The 15,025-nt window shown below is 38.9% G+C and overlaps 2 protein-coding genes across 2 annotated transcripts in view; one reads left to right on the forward strand and one right to left on the reverse strand.

The window, feature by feature from the left end:
• plch2b (phospholipase C, eta 2b) overlaps nucleotides 1-10,196 on the forward strand; it is an 18,593-nt gene extending 8,397 nt beyond the window's left edge. Inside the window, exons 5-21 of the mRNA XM_007550217.2 lie at nucleotides 1,278-1,448; nucleotides 2,313-2,406; nucleotides 2,505-2,708; nucleotides 2,800-2,920; nucleotides 4,111-4,282; nucleotides 4,359-4,478; nucleotides 4,555-4,638; nucleotides 4,733-4,830; nucleotides 4,915-5,003; nucleotides 5,485-5,670; nucleotides 6,603-6,710; nucleotides 6,785-6,909; nucleotides 6,986-7,070; nucleotides 7,145-7,291; nucleotides 8,036-8,115; nucleotides 8,717-9,767; nucleotides 9,883-10,196. Coding sequence (XP_007550279.1) covers nucleotides 1,278-1,448; nucleotides 2,313-2,406; nucleotides 2,505-2,708; nucleotides 2,800-2,920; nucleotides 4,111-4,282; nucleotides 4,359-4,478; nucleotides 4,555-4,638; nucleotides 4,733-4,830; nucleotides 4,915-5,003; nucleotides 5,485-5,670; nucleotides 6,603-6,710; nucleotides 6,785-6,909; nucleotides 6,986-7,070; nucleotides 7,145-7,291; nucleotides 8,036-8,115; nucleotides 8,717-9,767; nucleotides 9,883-9,899 — 2,952 coding nt within the window. The 3' untranslated portion in view covers nucleotides 9,900-10,196. The remainder of the gene's footprint in view (nucleotides 1-1,277; nucleotides 1,449-2,312; nucleotides 2,407-2,504; nucleotides 2,709-2,799; nucleotides 2,921-4,110; nucleotides 4,283-4,358; nucleotides 4,479-4,554; nucleotides 4,639-4,732; nucleotides 4,831-4,914; nucleotides 5,004-5,484; nucleotides 5,671-6,602; nucleotides 6,711-6,784; nucleotides 6,910-6,985; nucleotides 7,071-7,144; nucleotides 7,292-8,035; nucleotides 8,116-8,716; nucleotides 9,768-9,882) is intronic.
• grik6 (glutamate receptor, ionotropic, kainate 6) overlaps nucleotides 9,966-15,025 on the reverse strand; it is an 8,675-nt gene continuing 3,615 nt past the window's right edge. The window contains exons 3-10 of the mRNA XM_007550190.2: nucleotides 14,190-14,221; nucleotides 13,921-14,100; nucleotides 13,618-13,841; nucleotides 13,360-13,457; nucleotides 12,855-13,072; nucleotides 12,559-12,778; nucleotides 11,277-11,521; nucleotides 9,966-10,807 (exon numbers count right to left, since the gene is read on the reverse strand). Coding sequence (XP_007550252.1) covers nucleotides 10,709-10,807; nucleotides 11,277-11,521; nucleotides 12,559-12,778; nucleotides 12,855-13,072; nucleotides 13,360-13,457; nucleotides 13,618-13,841; nucleotides 13,921-14,100; nucleotides 14,190-14,221 — 1,316 coding nt within the window. The 3' untranslated portion in view covers nucleotides 9,966-10,708. The remainder of the gene's footprint in view (nucleotides 10,808-11,276; nucleotides 11,522-12,558; nucleotides 12,779-12,854; nucleotides 13,073-13,359; nucleotides 13,458-13,617; nucleotides 13,842-13,920; nucleotides 14,101-14,189; nucleotides 14,222-15,025) is intronic.

Consider the following 15,025-nt stretch of genomic DNA (forward strand, 5'->3'; position numbering starts at 1 on the left):
TTTTTTGTTCTCTGGGAAATTATTTTTGATGATAAATACAGAAACAAGCATAAAAATCAAAACATCTACAGTAGTGATAGTAACTTTAATAATAAAATGATAGTCAGTGCAAAGTAGCCTTCAAATTCTTTGGTGGGGGGTTGGTAAGGACCTGGATAAAGGCTAGGGGGGCGCTGGCCCAAAAAAGGTTGAGAAACACTGCATTAGTTAAAAGTGAATAGGACTAAACACCAGCAGTGCTAACATGCTAATCTTTAGCGTCTTTTCCCCCCTGTATTTTTAAATGAATATTTTCTGTTAAGAGCAATTTTTCCAAGCATTTCACAGTAATAAACTCTATAGATAAGCTGTCTACCCTGAAAAAAGAAGTCTACTGTTTAATGTTTTATCGTGTTACAGCCACAAATTTCCATTAATTTTGTTTGGCTGCACAAACCAGTACAAAGTATTAGAATAAAAAGGCTGAATGGTTTTTCAAATGTTTTTCAGAAATAAAAATGTGATAACTGTGTTTGTTATTGGCTCCCCTGGGCCAGTACTGAGTAAAATTATTTTTTGATGTAGTTACTGCAAGCTTAAAATTTCTCTCAAATATCTTTAACATCAGGAAATTAAACTTTTTACTTTTTCGTTTTTGGAAAATAGCCCAAGTTTGGCTAGATTGAATAAATAGCATAAATGAAAACATATTTTCAAATCTCAATTGGATTCTGGTTTGGACTTTGATTAGGCTAGTCTGATAAATTAATGTCTTTTGATTTAAACCTTGGTATGGTGGCTCCTTGTATATGTTTTTATTCACCTCTAACGAGCTTCCCTCCAGGACTGACTTTGTTCACATCTCTGTCCATCAGCATGATGCTGCTACCATGCGAAAGTTGTCTTCAGGGTGATCAGCCGATTTCAGTTCAGTCAGATGTTGGCAAAATACTTGTGGAAAATGATGAGGAAAACCGAGGCCAGAGTTCAGAGAACATCAGCAGAAATCAGAAACCTATCAAGAGATTTTCTCTGTGATCTGGCCATCGGTTCAATTGAAGCAGCAGAAAGATTAAATGAAGCAACGCAGAAAAAAAAAATCTATTTAGCTACTTGGCAGAAGAAGACCAGGGACTGCTGCAGGAAAGCCATATGGCCGCCACAGATGGCCTGAACTGCTCCGTGTTATTGCATTAGTTCAGCAGCTAACTGGATTCCTCCTGACGACAATAACTGTGTATGAGAGATATCCTATTCTGCTGATTTATTCCCTTTGTAATAAAACTCTCCTTTTGCAGGAAGCAGACACAGATGAGATCCAGGGCTCTCTGGGCTTCGATGAATTTTGCTCTTTCTACAAGATGATTTCCACACGCAGAGACCTTTACCTGATCATGATCTCCTACAGCAACCAGAAAGAAGTTCTGGATCTGCAGGACCTCGCACGGTTTCTGGAAAACGAACAAAAGGTAAAAAATAAATAAATAAATAAACTGAGATGTTCTGGGAAAAAAAAGTTTTATAAATTATTGTTTATACTTCAAATTCTGTTGTAGGGTCCATACGCTGATCAAGATTTTTGTGTCATTGTGTGAGCTACTTCACTGTTTCCAAATGTATATTTTTTTAGTTTACTATTTACTGTACATTGTCTCCTGTTTATATTTATATAATTAATAATATTTATATTTTTATTATACATTAATTTTGTCCATCTGAAGCTCATTGTTCAGTCAACTAGGACTCACTTTAAAAATAATTAAAATTTCCTCATAGAAATATAAAATTGGAAAATTAAAGCAGAAATTGTATGAAATATTAAGCTTTTAATTTGAATGAATCTCACAATTTCATCAATTGTGCTAATAAGATACGAATGTAAAAACTTACATTTGCATGTTTGTTTTCAAATTTTTACTTTAAAATCTGAAAGTGTATGTCTTTATTTGAAATATTAATGTTAATTTATTGCTCTTTTTATTATCTGTTATATGTAAATATTATCTACATTTTTGCAATTAATAATCACATTAATTGCAAAAAAATTGATATTATTTGCAATTATTAATTTGCAAAAAAATATTTTATTTAGCTCATTTCAAAAAGTTAGGGGTGACAATAATGGAAGCACATAACTTTTGTAAAACAATAATTTGATTGCATGGATTGTTTCTTCTTTCCTGAACAAATGTACTCAAGTCAAAGATGTGAGATTATATTAAGTTATTTCAATACTTTAATGCATTTTTACATTTACTGCTGCTGAACTTTAGAATACAACATTATTTTAAGTGATCAGAAGATGTGAACACATTATGTTTTGTTCTGTCTAGATGCGCGGCCTGAGCAGAGAGCATTTATTCGACATTGTGGCCAAGTTTGAGCCGTGTCCTGAGAACCTCCAGCATATGGTGTTGGGTATTGACGGTGGGTACATGTGGCTCATCAGGCAAACAATGACAGAAACATGAACATGCCACCAGTGTGCAAATGCACATTATGACGCCCCATCCTTCCTCCTGCAGGTTTCACCAACTACATGCGAAGTCCTGCAGGCGACATCTTCAACCCCGAGCACAATCAGGTGAACCAGGACATGACGCAGCCTCTCACTAATTACTTTATTGCCACGTCGCACAACACCTACCTGACTGGAGACCAGCTGCTGTCCCAGTCCAGGGTGGAAATGTACGCCTATGTTCTGCAGGCGGGCTGCCGCTGTGTGGAGGGTGAGAGGCTGCAAAAGCCACTGCAAGTGTTTGTTTTGCATGACGTTGCAGAAACATCAGCACCTCTTTGTTATTTTTTCCTGTCTTCCAGTGGACTGCTGGGACGGACCGGATGGTGAACCCATCATTCATCACGGCTACACTTTGACATCCAAAATCCTCTTCAAAGACGTTGTTGAAACAATTAACAAATATGCCTTCACTAAGTCACCGTAAGCTCTGCTGCAACTTTGTAACTTTTATGAAAGTATATATTTTTCACACATTTGTTGAAACTGTCACTATGTCATGACAGTTTGATAAGAGACAGATAATCTGTGAAAAAATGTAGCTCCTCTGCTTTCTCCCAGTGCTACCTAGAAACAACCAATCAGAGGCAGGAGGCGGGCCTTAGCGCTGTCAATCACCCTCACCTCCCCTACTTGCTCTCTGCTACACTGCAGCTACTAGAGCTTGTTGTGGATGCTAAGGCTAGTTAGCATAGCCACCAATGACAGCAGATAGACGGTTTTCCTGTCATGACAAATTGTTTTTCTGCTGTTAGCACTTTTTTAGCAATCAGTCAATTGCTTCACATTTCAGCAACAATGCATTTCAGAGTGCTTTACTTCAGGACAACACAAAGTCATAGAACACGCAAACAACTGAAGCATTACATTCTGTCAAGTGCTGTTGTTACATGTCAGATATATTGATGTTATTTACGATGTTTCAAAAGCAGGTGGGCTTTTAGTCGAGATTTAACCCTTTTTCTTGTGGATTTTTATGTTATAAATGCACTGAAACCACTGAAGTGGACACTAGTGCGTCATACAATACACTGCCAACTACTTGCCATCCACTGCAAAGTGCAAGAACATTTTTGTTAAATCCAATATGGCAGACAGACTAATGCTGCTGATGTTTTGTCCAAATAACAACTGATCAACTAGAAAAAAATCCCAGAAAAAATTTTGTTTTTACAAAATAAATCCCACCTTTTTATACTTTTAAGAAAATAAAAAACACTTTGGAAAAAAAATCCTGACATAAAGGATCATAGTTAATTCATGAAAGGGCTAAAGGTACTCAGTGTTTCAGCTGTTATGCAGTTTTCTGGTAGTTTGTTCCAGATTTGTGGTGCATAGGAGCTGGATGCTGATTATCCATGTTTGGTTCTGGGGATGCAGAGCAGAACCAGAACCAGGAGCGAGAACAACCAGCACTGGTTGTTTTTGGTCAGGGAGGCGGTGGAGGAGATCGATCTTTTCACAGATTATCTGTCTTCTACTGCCACAAAATAGTGACTGTTTTTAACAAATATGTGAAACACATGTTCTTTATAAAAGATATATGCTGCAGTTCTAATATATTAGTTCTGTTCGTTTTGAATCCTCAGTTTGTCATGATGACTCTCCTCCAGGTACCCCGTTATCCTCTCCATAGAGAACCACTGCACTGTGCCACAGCAGAAAAAAATGGCCGAATACCTGAGAGAGGTGCTGCAGGACAAACTGGACCTGACCAACGTCAGCGCGCAGGAATGCAAGAAGCTGCCTTCACCTGAGATTCTGAAAGGGAAGATTTTAATCAAGGTACAAATCTGTTTATTTCACAGGTCAAATTAAGTGATAAAGTGTGAAAAAAAGAGAATAAATTCCTGTTTTTCAGGGAAAGAAACTGCCAGCAAACCTTGACCCTGATGCAGAGGAGGGAGACGTATCTGATGAAGACACAGGGAACGAGGAGGAGGAAGATGATGATGATGATGATAGTGACAACGACTTACAGGCAAATTAAGAAATAAATAAATGGATGAATGGACGGATGGATGGATGTGTTAACAAATAGCATTGAACCTTTTCAGCCTGGGAACGGTCCAGAATCAGCTAATCAGCCCAAAAAGAAGAGACGGTTTGGCAGATCAATCATAAGAAGCTTCAAAAGGAAGGTGCCAGTTCATTTCTCCAGATTCTCTAATCCACAACCTTTAACATTAAAAAAAACATATTTGAAAAAGCTTCATTTATCTTTCATGTTTTCAGAGAAAAAAGAAAATACGTGTAAAGAGCAAGGCTATGTCTGACGGTGAATCAGACCACAGCAGCAGCCGAGACAGAACCCAGATTGTTTACCATCCTAAGTAAGGTCCCTGAACTGGACGCATCAGCCTTAAAAGATGTTTTATATCTACAGTTACATTTGTGTTTCTGCAATATTTCTTCAGAAAAAGGAAAACCATGAGACTCTCCAGAGCTTTGTCTGACCTGGTCAAGTACACTAAATCTGTCCGAGTGCATGAAATAGAAACACAAGGTAAAAACCAAAGAGGCTTTACGTAGCAGCACTTAGCGAAAATCATCACATCTGTGTTTTATATCATGGCTTACTGGGGCCATTGTAGATAGAAACAAATTAGTACGTTTAACCCCAAAAAAACTCAGAAACTGGAATGTTGAGAATAATCTCAGAAATGTTCTAGAAAAAACTTGGAAATGTCCAAGTTTGAAAAGTCGAAAATGTTCAAGAAAGTCAAAAATTTTGAGATTAATGAGATTAACTTCAGAAATTTTCTAGAAAATTTTGGAAATTTCTGAGTTTCAAAATTCAAAAATTCCCTTTAAAATATCCCCCTTAAATTTTACACCAGCAAATTTTCGACTTTTCAAAAATATCCATGTTTTTTCTCTAGCAAATGTTATTCTAACATTTTTGAGTGTTTTTGGCACAACTATGCTATCTTATGTAGACAATGACCCTAATACGCAGGCTGTTCTCATGGATTTCTGTTTCGCAGGATTTCTGAGCAGCTGGCAGGTGTCATCTCTTAACGAGACTGTAATGAACCAGATTTTACAGCTGAAACCAGGCGAGCTGGTGCGTTTCAACCAGCGCCAGCTTATCAGAGTCTATCCGTCGAACTTCAGAGTGGACTCGAGCAACTTTAACCCGCAGCCATATTGGAATACTGGATGCCATATGGGTAATCGATGTAGACCGTTACGTAGTGAAAACTTACGTAATCAGTCATGACGGAGGCTCAAATGTCTCTGCTGAACACTTTTGATTCGGTTTTTACTGAACAAGAAACGGCAACGGGCATTTCGTATACTAGCAACAGAAAATAACGGAAGACAAAACCATATCCGGTTAAGCGCTCTTCAAAATAATACACTTCCTTTTTTCAAAATAAATCATGATTGGCGCTTTGCTTTTTTGTTTTTATGTACAATAATTTTAAATTCAGTCAATAATCAAACAATAATAATACATTGAATAATTATAATTATTGAATTATAAATTATTAATTTATAATTTAATAATAATAATTTAATTTCCCCTTGAGGTTAATAAAGTATTTTTGAATTGAATTGAATAATAATAATGTAAATTATACTTACCATATAACCAGAGTTGGATAGTTACATGTACTCAGTTTTATTTATTTATTTCAGTAACATAACATTAAAAAAAACAACAAAAAAAAACCTTCAGGAGTATTTTTTGTCATGCGGTACTGCCTGATTTTGTTATTTTGTAATTATGTTAATTATACACATTATTTTCATTTTGATCTTTAAAATACCAACATTTCCACTTAAATTTATTTTTATATCATACATGTGATGATGTAATTTTTAAATATTAAATGACTGATAATTTGATCAGTTACTCAGTAGCCTTTCTACCAAGTACTTTTTTACTTGAGTAAATTCTTTGGATGGCTACTTTTTACTTTTACTTGAATGAAAATCTGTTGAATTTGTGGTACTCTAACTTGAGTACAGTTTTTGAGTACTCTACCTCTCTACTCTGCATATAACAGTAAATAAGCCACAGTGCATGTCCTTAAAGGCTGTGTGATATTACCAGAAGATCTCCATGTTTATTTTGCATGTTTTTATTTAATTCTAGTTGCAATGAATTACCAAACAGAAGGCCGAATGCTTGAACTGAACCGAGCCAAGTTTTCAAGCAATGGAAACTGTGGATATATTCTGAAGCCTAAGTGCATGTGTAAAGGTATGGATGTGTATAAATAGAAAAATAAATGTGATTATGCAAAAGTGTGGCTAAATGCTTCTGGTTTTTCTCAGCGGCCTTTAACCCGATGACAGAGGATCCATTGTCAGGACACAGAAAAACTCAGCTGGTGCTAAAGATCATCAGCGGGCAGCAACTTCCCAAACCCAAAGACTCAATGTTTGGAGACAGAGGAGAAGTAAGACCCACAACAACCATTCTGAGTTTATTTAGATTATTAACAAATATTACCTCTGATTTGACCTTTTTTTCAGATAATCGATCCCTTTGTTGAAGTCGAGATCATCGGTCTGCCTGTCGATTGCTCCAAGCAGCAAACCAGAGTGGTTGATGACAACGGTGAGCGCAGAAACTCCCTGTCTAAGTCGCTTTATGTCCATTTCTCACATTTATTGAAAGGTTTTGTCATGTAGGCTTCAATCCGATGTGGGAGGAGACCCTGGTTTTCAGCATCCTGATGCCTCAGATCGCCCTGGTGAGGTTCCAGGTCTGGGATCATGATCCTATTGGACGGGATTTCATTGGCCAGAGGACAGTGGCTTTCACCAGCATGATGCCAGGTAGGCTGTCGGCTCAAATCTCCACAGTTGGACTGGAGTTTAAATCTGGGGATTAAGATGTGACCTTGAAGGAAGGTCAGTGTCTGTCTGGTTGATGTTCAGCATCATAATCCAGCTGAAAAACCCAGTGACAAAAACCTGCTTTAGTTATTTCTGTATTTATTGTATTTCAAATATTTCTTTACGATGCTCATGACATATTTGTATTGAATTAGCATCACTGGTCCTCCACTCTGTGGGCATGAGGTGCTTTTCCAGGTGTTCATGTTTCACTTTTAGATCAGTTTGGGTTTGTTTTTTCTTTTTTGCTGAAAGTCTCAGTCTGGAGAAATGCACCAGCCATCAAAAGTAACTTTAAACATCAGTAATAATCTACATGAGTGTACTGATGATTTGGTGCCTGAATATGTAAAAATATTTATTTAGTAATTTTTTTCTCCTTTTTGTTCTTGTAATTTATTTCACTGCACTTTCTGATAGTTTTCTTGTTGCTATGGTAAAAGTTTAACGTGAGAAGTATTTTATCTTTTATTCTGATTAACAAAAAACATTTACTAGAAGGTGATTATATGAGTCTCAAAATTTCCTGTGTGATTTTCTACAAACAGTCTCACTTCCTCAAGGCTTCACAAAAACACATTTCTAATAAAATCTAGATGTAAAAGAGCAAATATAATAATCAGACTTGGATTGTAAAATGTTTCTGAAGGACAAATATCATAACCAGTTTGATTGTGTTTGCAGGTTATCGGCACGTCTACCTGGAGGGCATGGCAGAGTCGTCCATTTTTGTTCATGTTGGCATTAATGACATGACAGGAAAGGTACGCTACTCAAAAGGGAACCTGTTATGTAAAATTCGCTTTTTGCACATTTTTCATTTGTGTATTAACTGCTTCTATAAATAGCCCAAGTGTCTAAAAAAATCAATCAGCTGTTCTTGACAATAAGTTCATGATTTAAGTTCATGATTTTGTCATGAACTTATTGTCATGACAATAAGTCTGGATGTCTGGAAAATGAGCTGTTTCAAAATCTTCCAATTGTTGGAAGATTTCCTAGCGCCGTTTCCTAGCAACCCTGCATTTATGTTGACTGTGCAGAAGGCTCTACTTCTGCTTTTCAAAGATGTACGGTTGCATAGTTGTTCATCTGTTTGCATAAATTTTCACCTGTGAGTGTAAGCATTGAGTTGGGGAATGTGGCCGGCAGCAACTTATTTGGATTTAATGATAAGAAAAACTCATGAAAATAGTTAGAAATGACCAGATTAAAATCTCTAAGAATAATCGTGTGCATAAATGTTTTGAATAAACCATGGATTAATCCTAACCTGTTCAAGGAAGCACAAAGGTCACCTTTAAAATAAACCTTTGTATTATTTACGATCTTCAAGTCCTGATTAGAACTTTCTTTGTGAAACAGATCAAGCCTGCTCATGCCATGCACGCAGCTCGAAAACACATCCAGAAAGCAGCTCAGAAGCACATGAGGGGCCATCAAAGACACCCTTCTGTTGACGTCTCCGTCCAGTCCTCCGAAGATGGACATGCTCTGTTTTTCAACCGGGATCTGGACACCATGTCTCAGGACAGCAGAAATGGAGAAATGTCTCCGGTGGTTAAAGGCCCAGCGGCTAAAGCTGCCTTCCACCGGGGGATGATGAGCGAGCCTGTGAAGCGAGCGCACCGGGTGAAGATCCACGAGCCTCCAGAGACACGGCGAGGCTTCTTCAGCCGGATGTCCTCCACCGACTCTCACAACAGCAGCGGAGCCGCGCCCTGCGTGAAGGAGGAAAGCTTTGACCTGGACACCCCGTCGCAGGTCTCTCTGGCGGAGAGTCTTGGTCCTGATGGCCAACCTCAAGCTGATCGAAGGGACTCTGAGAATGAATCTGTGCTGCAAAGCTGCGCTGAGCAGTACGCAGTGAGGAGGTTTGAACCGGAGCACCCTGAGCTGCCAGAGGAGCAGGAACCAGAGGAGAACAGTGAGGTTTTCATTGAACCTGAACGCCATCCAGAACCTCAGCCTTACTCCGCCCCAGAGTCTCACACTCTGCCACCTCCTGAAGCCAAACTCTCTAAACTCATCCCTCCATCATCCCCCGCCAGGGTCAGGCGCACCTTAGAGGCGCCAGCGTCCAATCGGCCGTCAGCCCCGATACGAACCAAACCCCGCTCACACAGCTGCCCCAGAAAACAGACCTGTTCCCCCCTGACGCCGGCTGCGACCCGGAAGCCTGCCTTCCTCTGGCAGCAAAAGCAGAGCCAGGTGAGACGCATTCCCAACGGCCTCTGCCTGTCCGGCAGCTCATCCAGCAACAGCGGGGGCAGCACCGACAGCCTGGAGTTTCTGCCCAGCCGCCCGGCGCCGACCGGGTCAGAACAGCGAGAGGGGACGCTGCAGAGGGAGATGAAGGCGCTGTTCGACCAGAGGATGAAGGAGATTCGCTGTAAATCGCCGCTCTTCTTTGACGGTCAGTCATTCATAAGAAGATATCAACACTGAAAGCTGCAGTGTAGAAACACCAGCAGTGATACAAGGGTAAAGTTTTCACTCCTGATTCTGGCTTTTCACTTTTTCCTGATCAGATCACGACTCAGACTGAAGAAAACACGGACATCAACGTTCACGACAAGAAAGAACAAATGGAGGAAAGAAGAAAAGCAGGAGCCTGAGCAAAAATACAAACTTTATTTCTCTAGTGTAGCTGGACTGTTTGTAGTCCTGAACGTTTTATTGTGAGACATTGTGAAAAGAAAATGCTGAAATCAAATGATGCTGCTGCCAACTGTACAGAAATGCTTGCAAACTGTTGAGTTAGTAGTCAAGCTTTATATGTAAGTTTTATTTTCAGATTTTAAATGTTAACTTGGATTAAAAGTTATTTTTTTGTAAAAACCAACATTGACTTTTTATTATTATTCTTATTTAAATTTAGAAGCCATTAGTAAAAAACATTGTGAGTTTTAGGGGTTAAATTACAGCTGGGCGAAATGGTTTAAAAATGAATTCTCAGATTCCTTTAAATACCAAATCAAATTTATCATTTTTTGTTTAAAAAGAAATTACAAATGACAGAAAATATTTTTACAAATTGGCTTTTACTTCAACCAGCTTTTCTTTGAGTTGACCTGAATTTCAAGTTGAAATAAACAAAAGATGTAAAAACAAGATGGCAGTTTTTAACATCACTCTGAACAAGGAAAACCAATGAATGTGTTGGAGAAAACAAATACTGATTTTCCAAGAATTAAAATACTTAATTTAGCAATAGAAATGATTTTATCGCCCAGCTGTAGGTTAAAGGTTTTTGTTTTGAATAACAGTTTAGTATCAAATTTAAAAACCTATAAAGTTACGTCTGATTTCATTTAAAAGGAGCAAACTTTTCAGACTAGAGAACGTTTGAGTCTTTTATGGTTTTTCTTTGTCTGCGTTCTCCTGGGGTTTGTCTGCACTGCTCTTCTTCAGGCGCAGATTGAGCTCCTCGGTTAGCACGGCGCAGCACGACTTCTGCAGAGATCAGAGTGAGGAGCAGCAAAACAAATCATTTCAATGATGACTAACATCCAAACAATCCTCAGATAATCAGATCCTTCAATCATCTGAGTTGTTTGTGATTTCATTTAGTTCCAATAGTTCAGCTCTTGAAGAAATTGTAATTTTACAACTCTCCACATCTGAAACTATAGCTGCGATTTCATTTACCATAAAAGCGGGCAAATTGAAATTACACAAATTGGATGGATGGAAACACAGCAATTTAGAAAACAAAATGTTTTTGATAAAATAAAATAAAAAGTTGCACTGGGATGGGGTGGTTTTCAAAATACACATTTTGTAAAACTGCAATGGAAATACTAAACATTTTTTTTCTCATTTAATGTAAACATCAAAATTATGTTTTTTTTTCAACATTTTCAGAATACAGGTTTGCAGATAATTTGTAATGGAAACGCAGCTAGTGACACCTGACTCGTACCTGCAGTTCGGCTGCCTTTCTGCGACTCTTGAAGGTGAGCTCCAGAACAGCCAGGAGGGTCCCCAGCCCGAGGCCCAGAGCAAGCACCAGGAACATGCCCTTCAGGCTGTGCGGCTGCACGGCTGCAGGTTTGGCCTTGTCTGCTATGCAGCTGCTGGCCCACCACTTGCTCCGCAGATAGGCCAGCTCCCCCGCCTCGCTAAGCTGGAGGATCGCCACACTGAGGTTCTTTATGATCGGGGAACCTTGATTAAAGGCAACACTTTATGTCAAGATATCAATTCATGCTTTTATTTTGTTTTGCTATTTTTATGTACAAAAAATTACATTTATAAGGCATCAGAAAATATATTATTATGAATTGGAGTTGAGAATAGGGTTAGAATTCATTTCTTTCAACCCCGATTCCAATCCTTACAAATCCAACTTTAACTCCAACAGTAATTCCAACTTTAATGTTAACCCCAATTCTAACTTTAATGTTAGAAACTTTTGTTTTAACCCTGATTCTAACCCCAATTTAAACCGGGTTCACCCTGACAGGTCGCCAGTTTGTGATAGGGCAACACAGAGACAGACAGGACAAACAACTATGCACACACACACACAATTTAGAGAGACCAATTAACCTGACAGTCATGTTTTTGGGCTGTGCTGTGGGAGGAAACTGGAGAACCCAGAGAACATGCAAACTCCATGCAGAAAGAATCGAACCAAGTACCTTCTTGCTGCAAGGCAAAAGCTCTACCAACTGAGCCACTGTGCAGCCCTCATTCCAAACCCCAGTGCCAACCCTCCTTCCTGTTAAAGCTGGCTCCCTAGTTAGCTTTCACGTTTCAGCTCATTTTAGCTTATAAACTGTTGGAACTTTACAGTGTAGCTTTGTAAGCATTGCTCTGCACACATTTCTAATACTCTGGATGAGATTTTTGCATTGACTGAAAAGCTTCACTCGTCTTCTACAGTTTTAGCATTTTACAGGCTTTCGCTTTATTCTTCTATTACTGACTATTTCTTAAATTTCTACAAGTTGACTTCAAATTCTTCTGCAATTTTTACTAATATATTCAACTTGCAGCATTCACACTGGATTTTTGCAAGAAATGCATGTTTTCTATTCTAAGAATGATTTTGTGCAAAAAAAGTGATAAGCATTTTCTGTATGTCCCATAGATCTATCCTAGCCTGTTCAAGGAAGCATAGTAGGTCACCTTTAATGTTTTATATTTGATTAACATTTGGTAAATCAAAATGAATGATATTTTAAGAGGAGGATCCTTACCGAGTGGGGCAGCGATGCTGTATCCTCTCATGCCGATGACCTCATGCACTCTCACCAGCTCACAATGACGCGCTACAGCCAAGTCCAGAGAAACAGACTCTCCAATGAAGGCAAAGCTTCCCTCCTTTGCTCGTTTGACCCCCTCGTCCATAGACGACACGAAGCTCTGCGTTCTCTCCATGTGTTCGTAGATTCTGCGGTATACTGGGTTGTTTGAATTCTAGGTGAAGGAAAGAAACAGACACATTTCCAATGAGTCCACACGGGGTAGACCAGCCACACCAGGCCACACTCACCTTGAAGAAAGCAAGAGTGGAGGAACCGGCCAGGCATCCGTACTCAATCGTGTCCTGACTGGCCAAGTCCTCGAACCCTTTCACAGTCAGGTGACTGGACTCTGAGGCTTTGGAGGAGCTGAGGTTGGAGAAATAACAAGCCAAGAGAACAACAGAAAACAGCCACCAGCTGCTGCAGATCACACGTCCTGGAAGGGCTTTAGGGTGAGGACCAGCACCTGAGATGCACCGGAGTAAATAAATATTGCTTCAGTATGGCTGTTCTGCAAAAACACAAAATCTTACCAAGTATTCTTGGTCCAGTTTTACAGTGCAAATATCTTAGTACACTTAAAATTAGACTCAAGCTAATATACAAGTAACCTTTCAGCAAATATTCTTAGTAAATATTTATTAACAGTCATTGTATCAAGCTAATATGTAACAATATACTTGATTTTAAAAAATGTAATAAAAAAACTATTAGTGATAGTTAACCAATGAATAAGTCTTGTTTTTGCTTCACCTTGCAGAGTCAGAGCTCCAGCTGCGTACCACAGGCTGTAGAGGAAACTGAACCTGTTTCTCTCACTCTGAGCCTCACTCCACTCACCTGGGCTCACTCTGTATTTACCATAAGAAAAAAAATCACTTATCAAAATAGCACCTACATTGTTACCTCTGGCAATGGAAAAAGTTTGCAACAAAGTCCACAAACAAAAATTCAGATATCAGCGACAGCATAAACTAGTAATGCCAGGTAATATAAACCGGTGTTGCCAACCTGGTAGCTATGAAGATGCTAGCAGCAGTAGCCATGTAGGCGATGAGAATGCCGACCCAGGTTTCTGGCGCGAAGGGCGACAGGAAGTCGAAGAAACCCGCTCCCTCTGAGATGTCCTTCCTCAGCAGGATGCTGATCCCAGTCTGCATGAAGGGTTTGGTCATGCCCACAACTTTCTCCCGCGCTGCAGTCAGAGTCAGCGGCGCAATCGCAAGATCTGCCTCCTGTGAAATGAAAACATCGATGAATGTCTTTTCCTTTATGAAGTGTTTTGACTGGTTTAATGACTGCTGCGGTGCTCACCCCTCTCACCACCTCTCCAATCATCCCGTTCCAGTTCCCGCTCTCGTCCTGCCGGCCGTAGGCGCCATCTTTCACCAGCTTCACTTTGTACTTGAGTCCAACTTTCTTGGCCACTTCAGAGAGCAGATCCATGCAGAAGCCTTCCAGCTGACCTCCTTTGGACATTGTATATGGATCTTGCTAGTAATGCATAGAGACACAACTTCAGTTGTCCTGCACTGTTTGTTTAATGATCAGACTGATGGAAATAAAAGAGGAAGACCAACTACCTTAATGGTTGTGATTCTCAGCTCAGATTGCGCTGATTTGAAAGAGAAAATATGGAATAAATTAGACAGTGTAGTATATTTTAGGTTAGTAGTTGCAAAGATTGTGATAAAACAACAACACAGTGCCACAATCTAATTGCCTCTGGTTTGGGATTAGACTCAGAGGTTTCATTAAACATGAACTGCACTGCAAAAACACAAAATCTTATCAAGTATTTTTGGTCTAGTTTCTAGTAAAAATACCTCTGTACTCTTGAAGTAAGGCAAAACTAACTTGCAAGTAACTTTTCAGCAAAATCTGGAAGGTTGTTCTAAATCAATAATTGTTTAATATTAAGATTGTTTCACTTATAACAAAACATTTTTTCCATGTCATAAGTGAAAGAATCTGCCAATGGAACTAATACTTTAATAATCAATTTTAAATAAGTATAGACTTAAAACAAGCTCCCATATCTTGCTGAAAAGTTACTTATAAGTTATTTTTGTCTTACTTTAGGTGTACTCAGATATTTAAAATAGAAACTAGACTAAGAAAACTTGGTAAGACTTGGTGTTTTTGCAGTGTGTGGTTCTTCTGTAGCTCTCAAAGGATGAAACTTTCTTAAACCCTAATCATGTTTAACTGAAGTACCTTGCAAAAGTATTCATAAGTAAACCTTAAACATTGTGTCTCACTACCAACAGATTTCAAGTATTTTATTGTGATTTTATGTCAGAGACCATCACAAAGTACTTTATTGCATGATAAAGAGAAAGGATTGTTGAGAAAATAAATTTAAAATAAGCTAGTTTTAAAACTTAACATGTCTTGATTCAAATGGCCTAAATTGTGG

This window comes from Poecilia formosa, unplaced genomic scaffold (genome assembly GCF_000485575.1).
Source record: "Poecilia formosa unplaced genomic scaffold, Poecilia_formosa-5.1.2 Scaffold2, whole genome shotgun sequence".
In the NCBI taxonomy this organism is placed as follows: Eukaryota; Metazoa; Chordata; class Actinopteri; order Cyprinodontiformes; family Poeciliidae; genus Poecilia; species Poecilia formosa.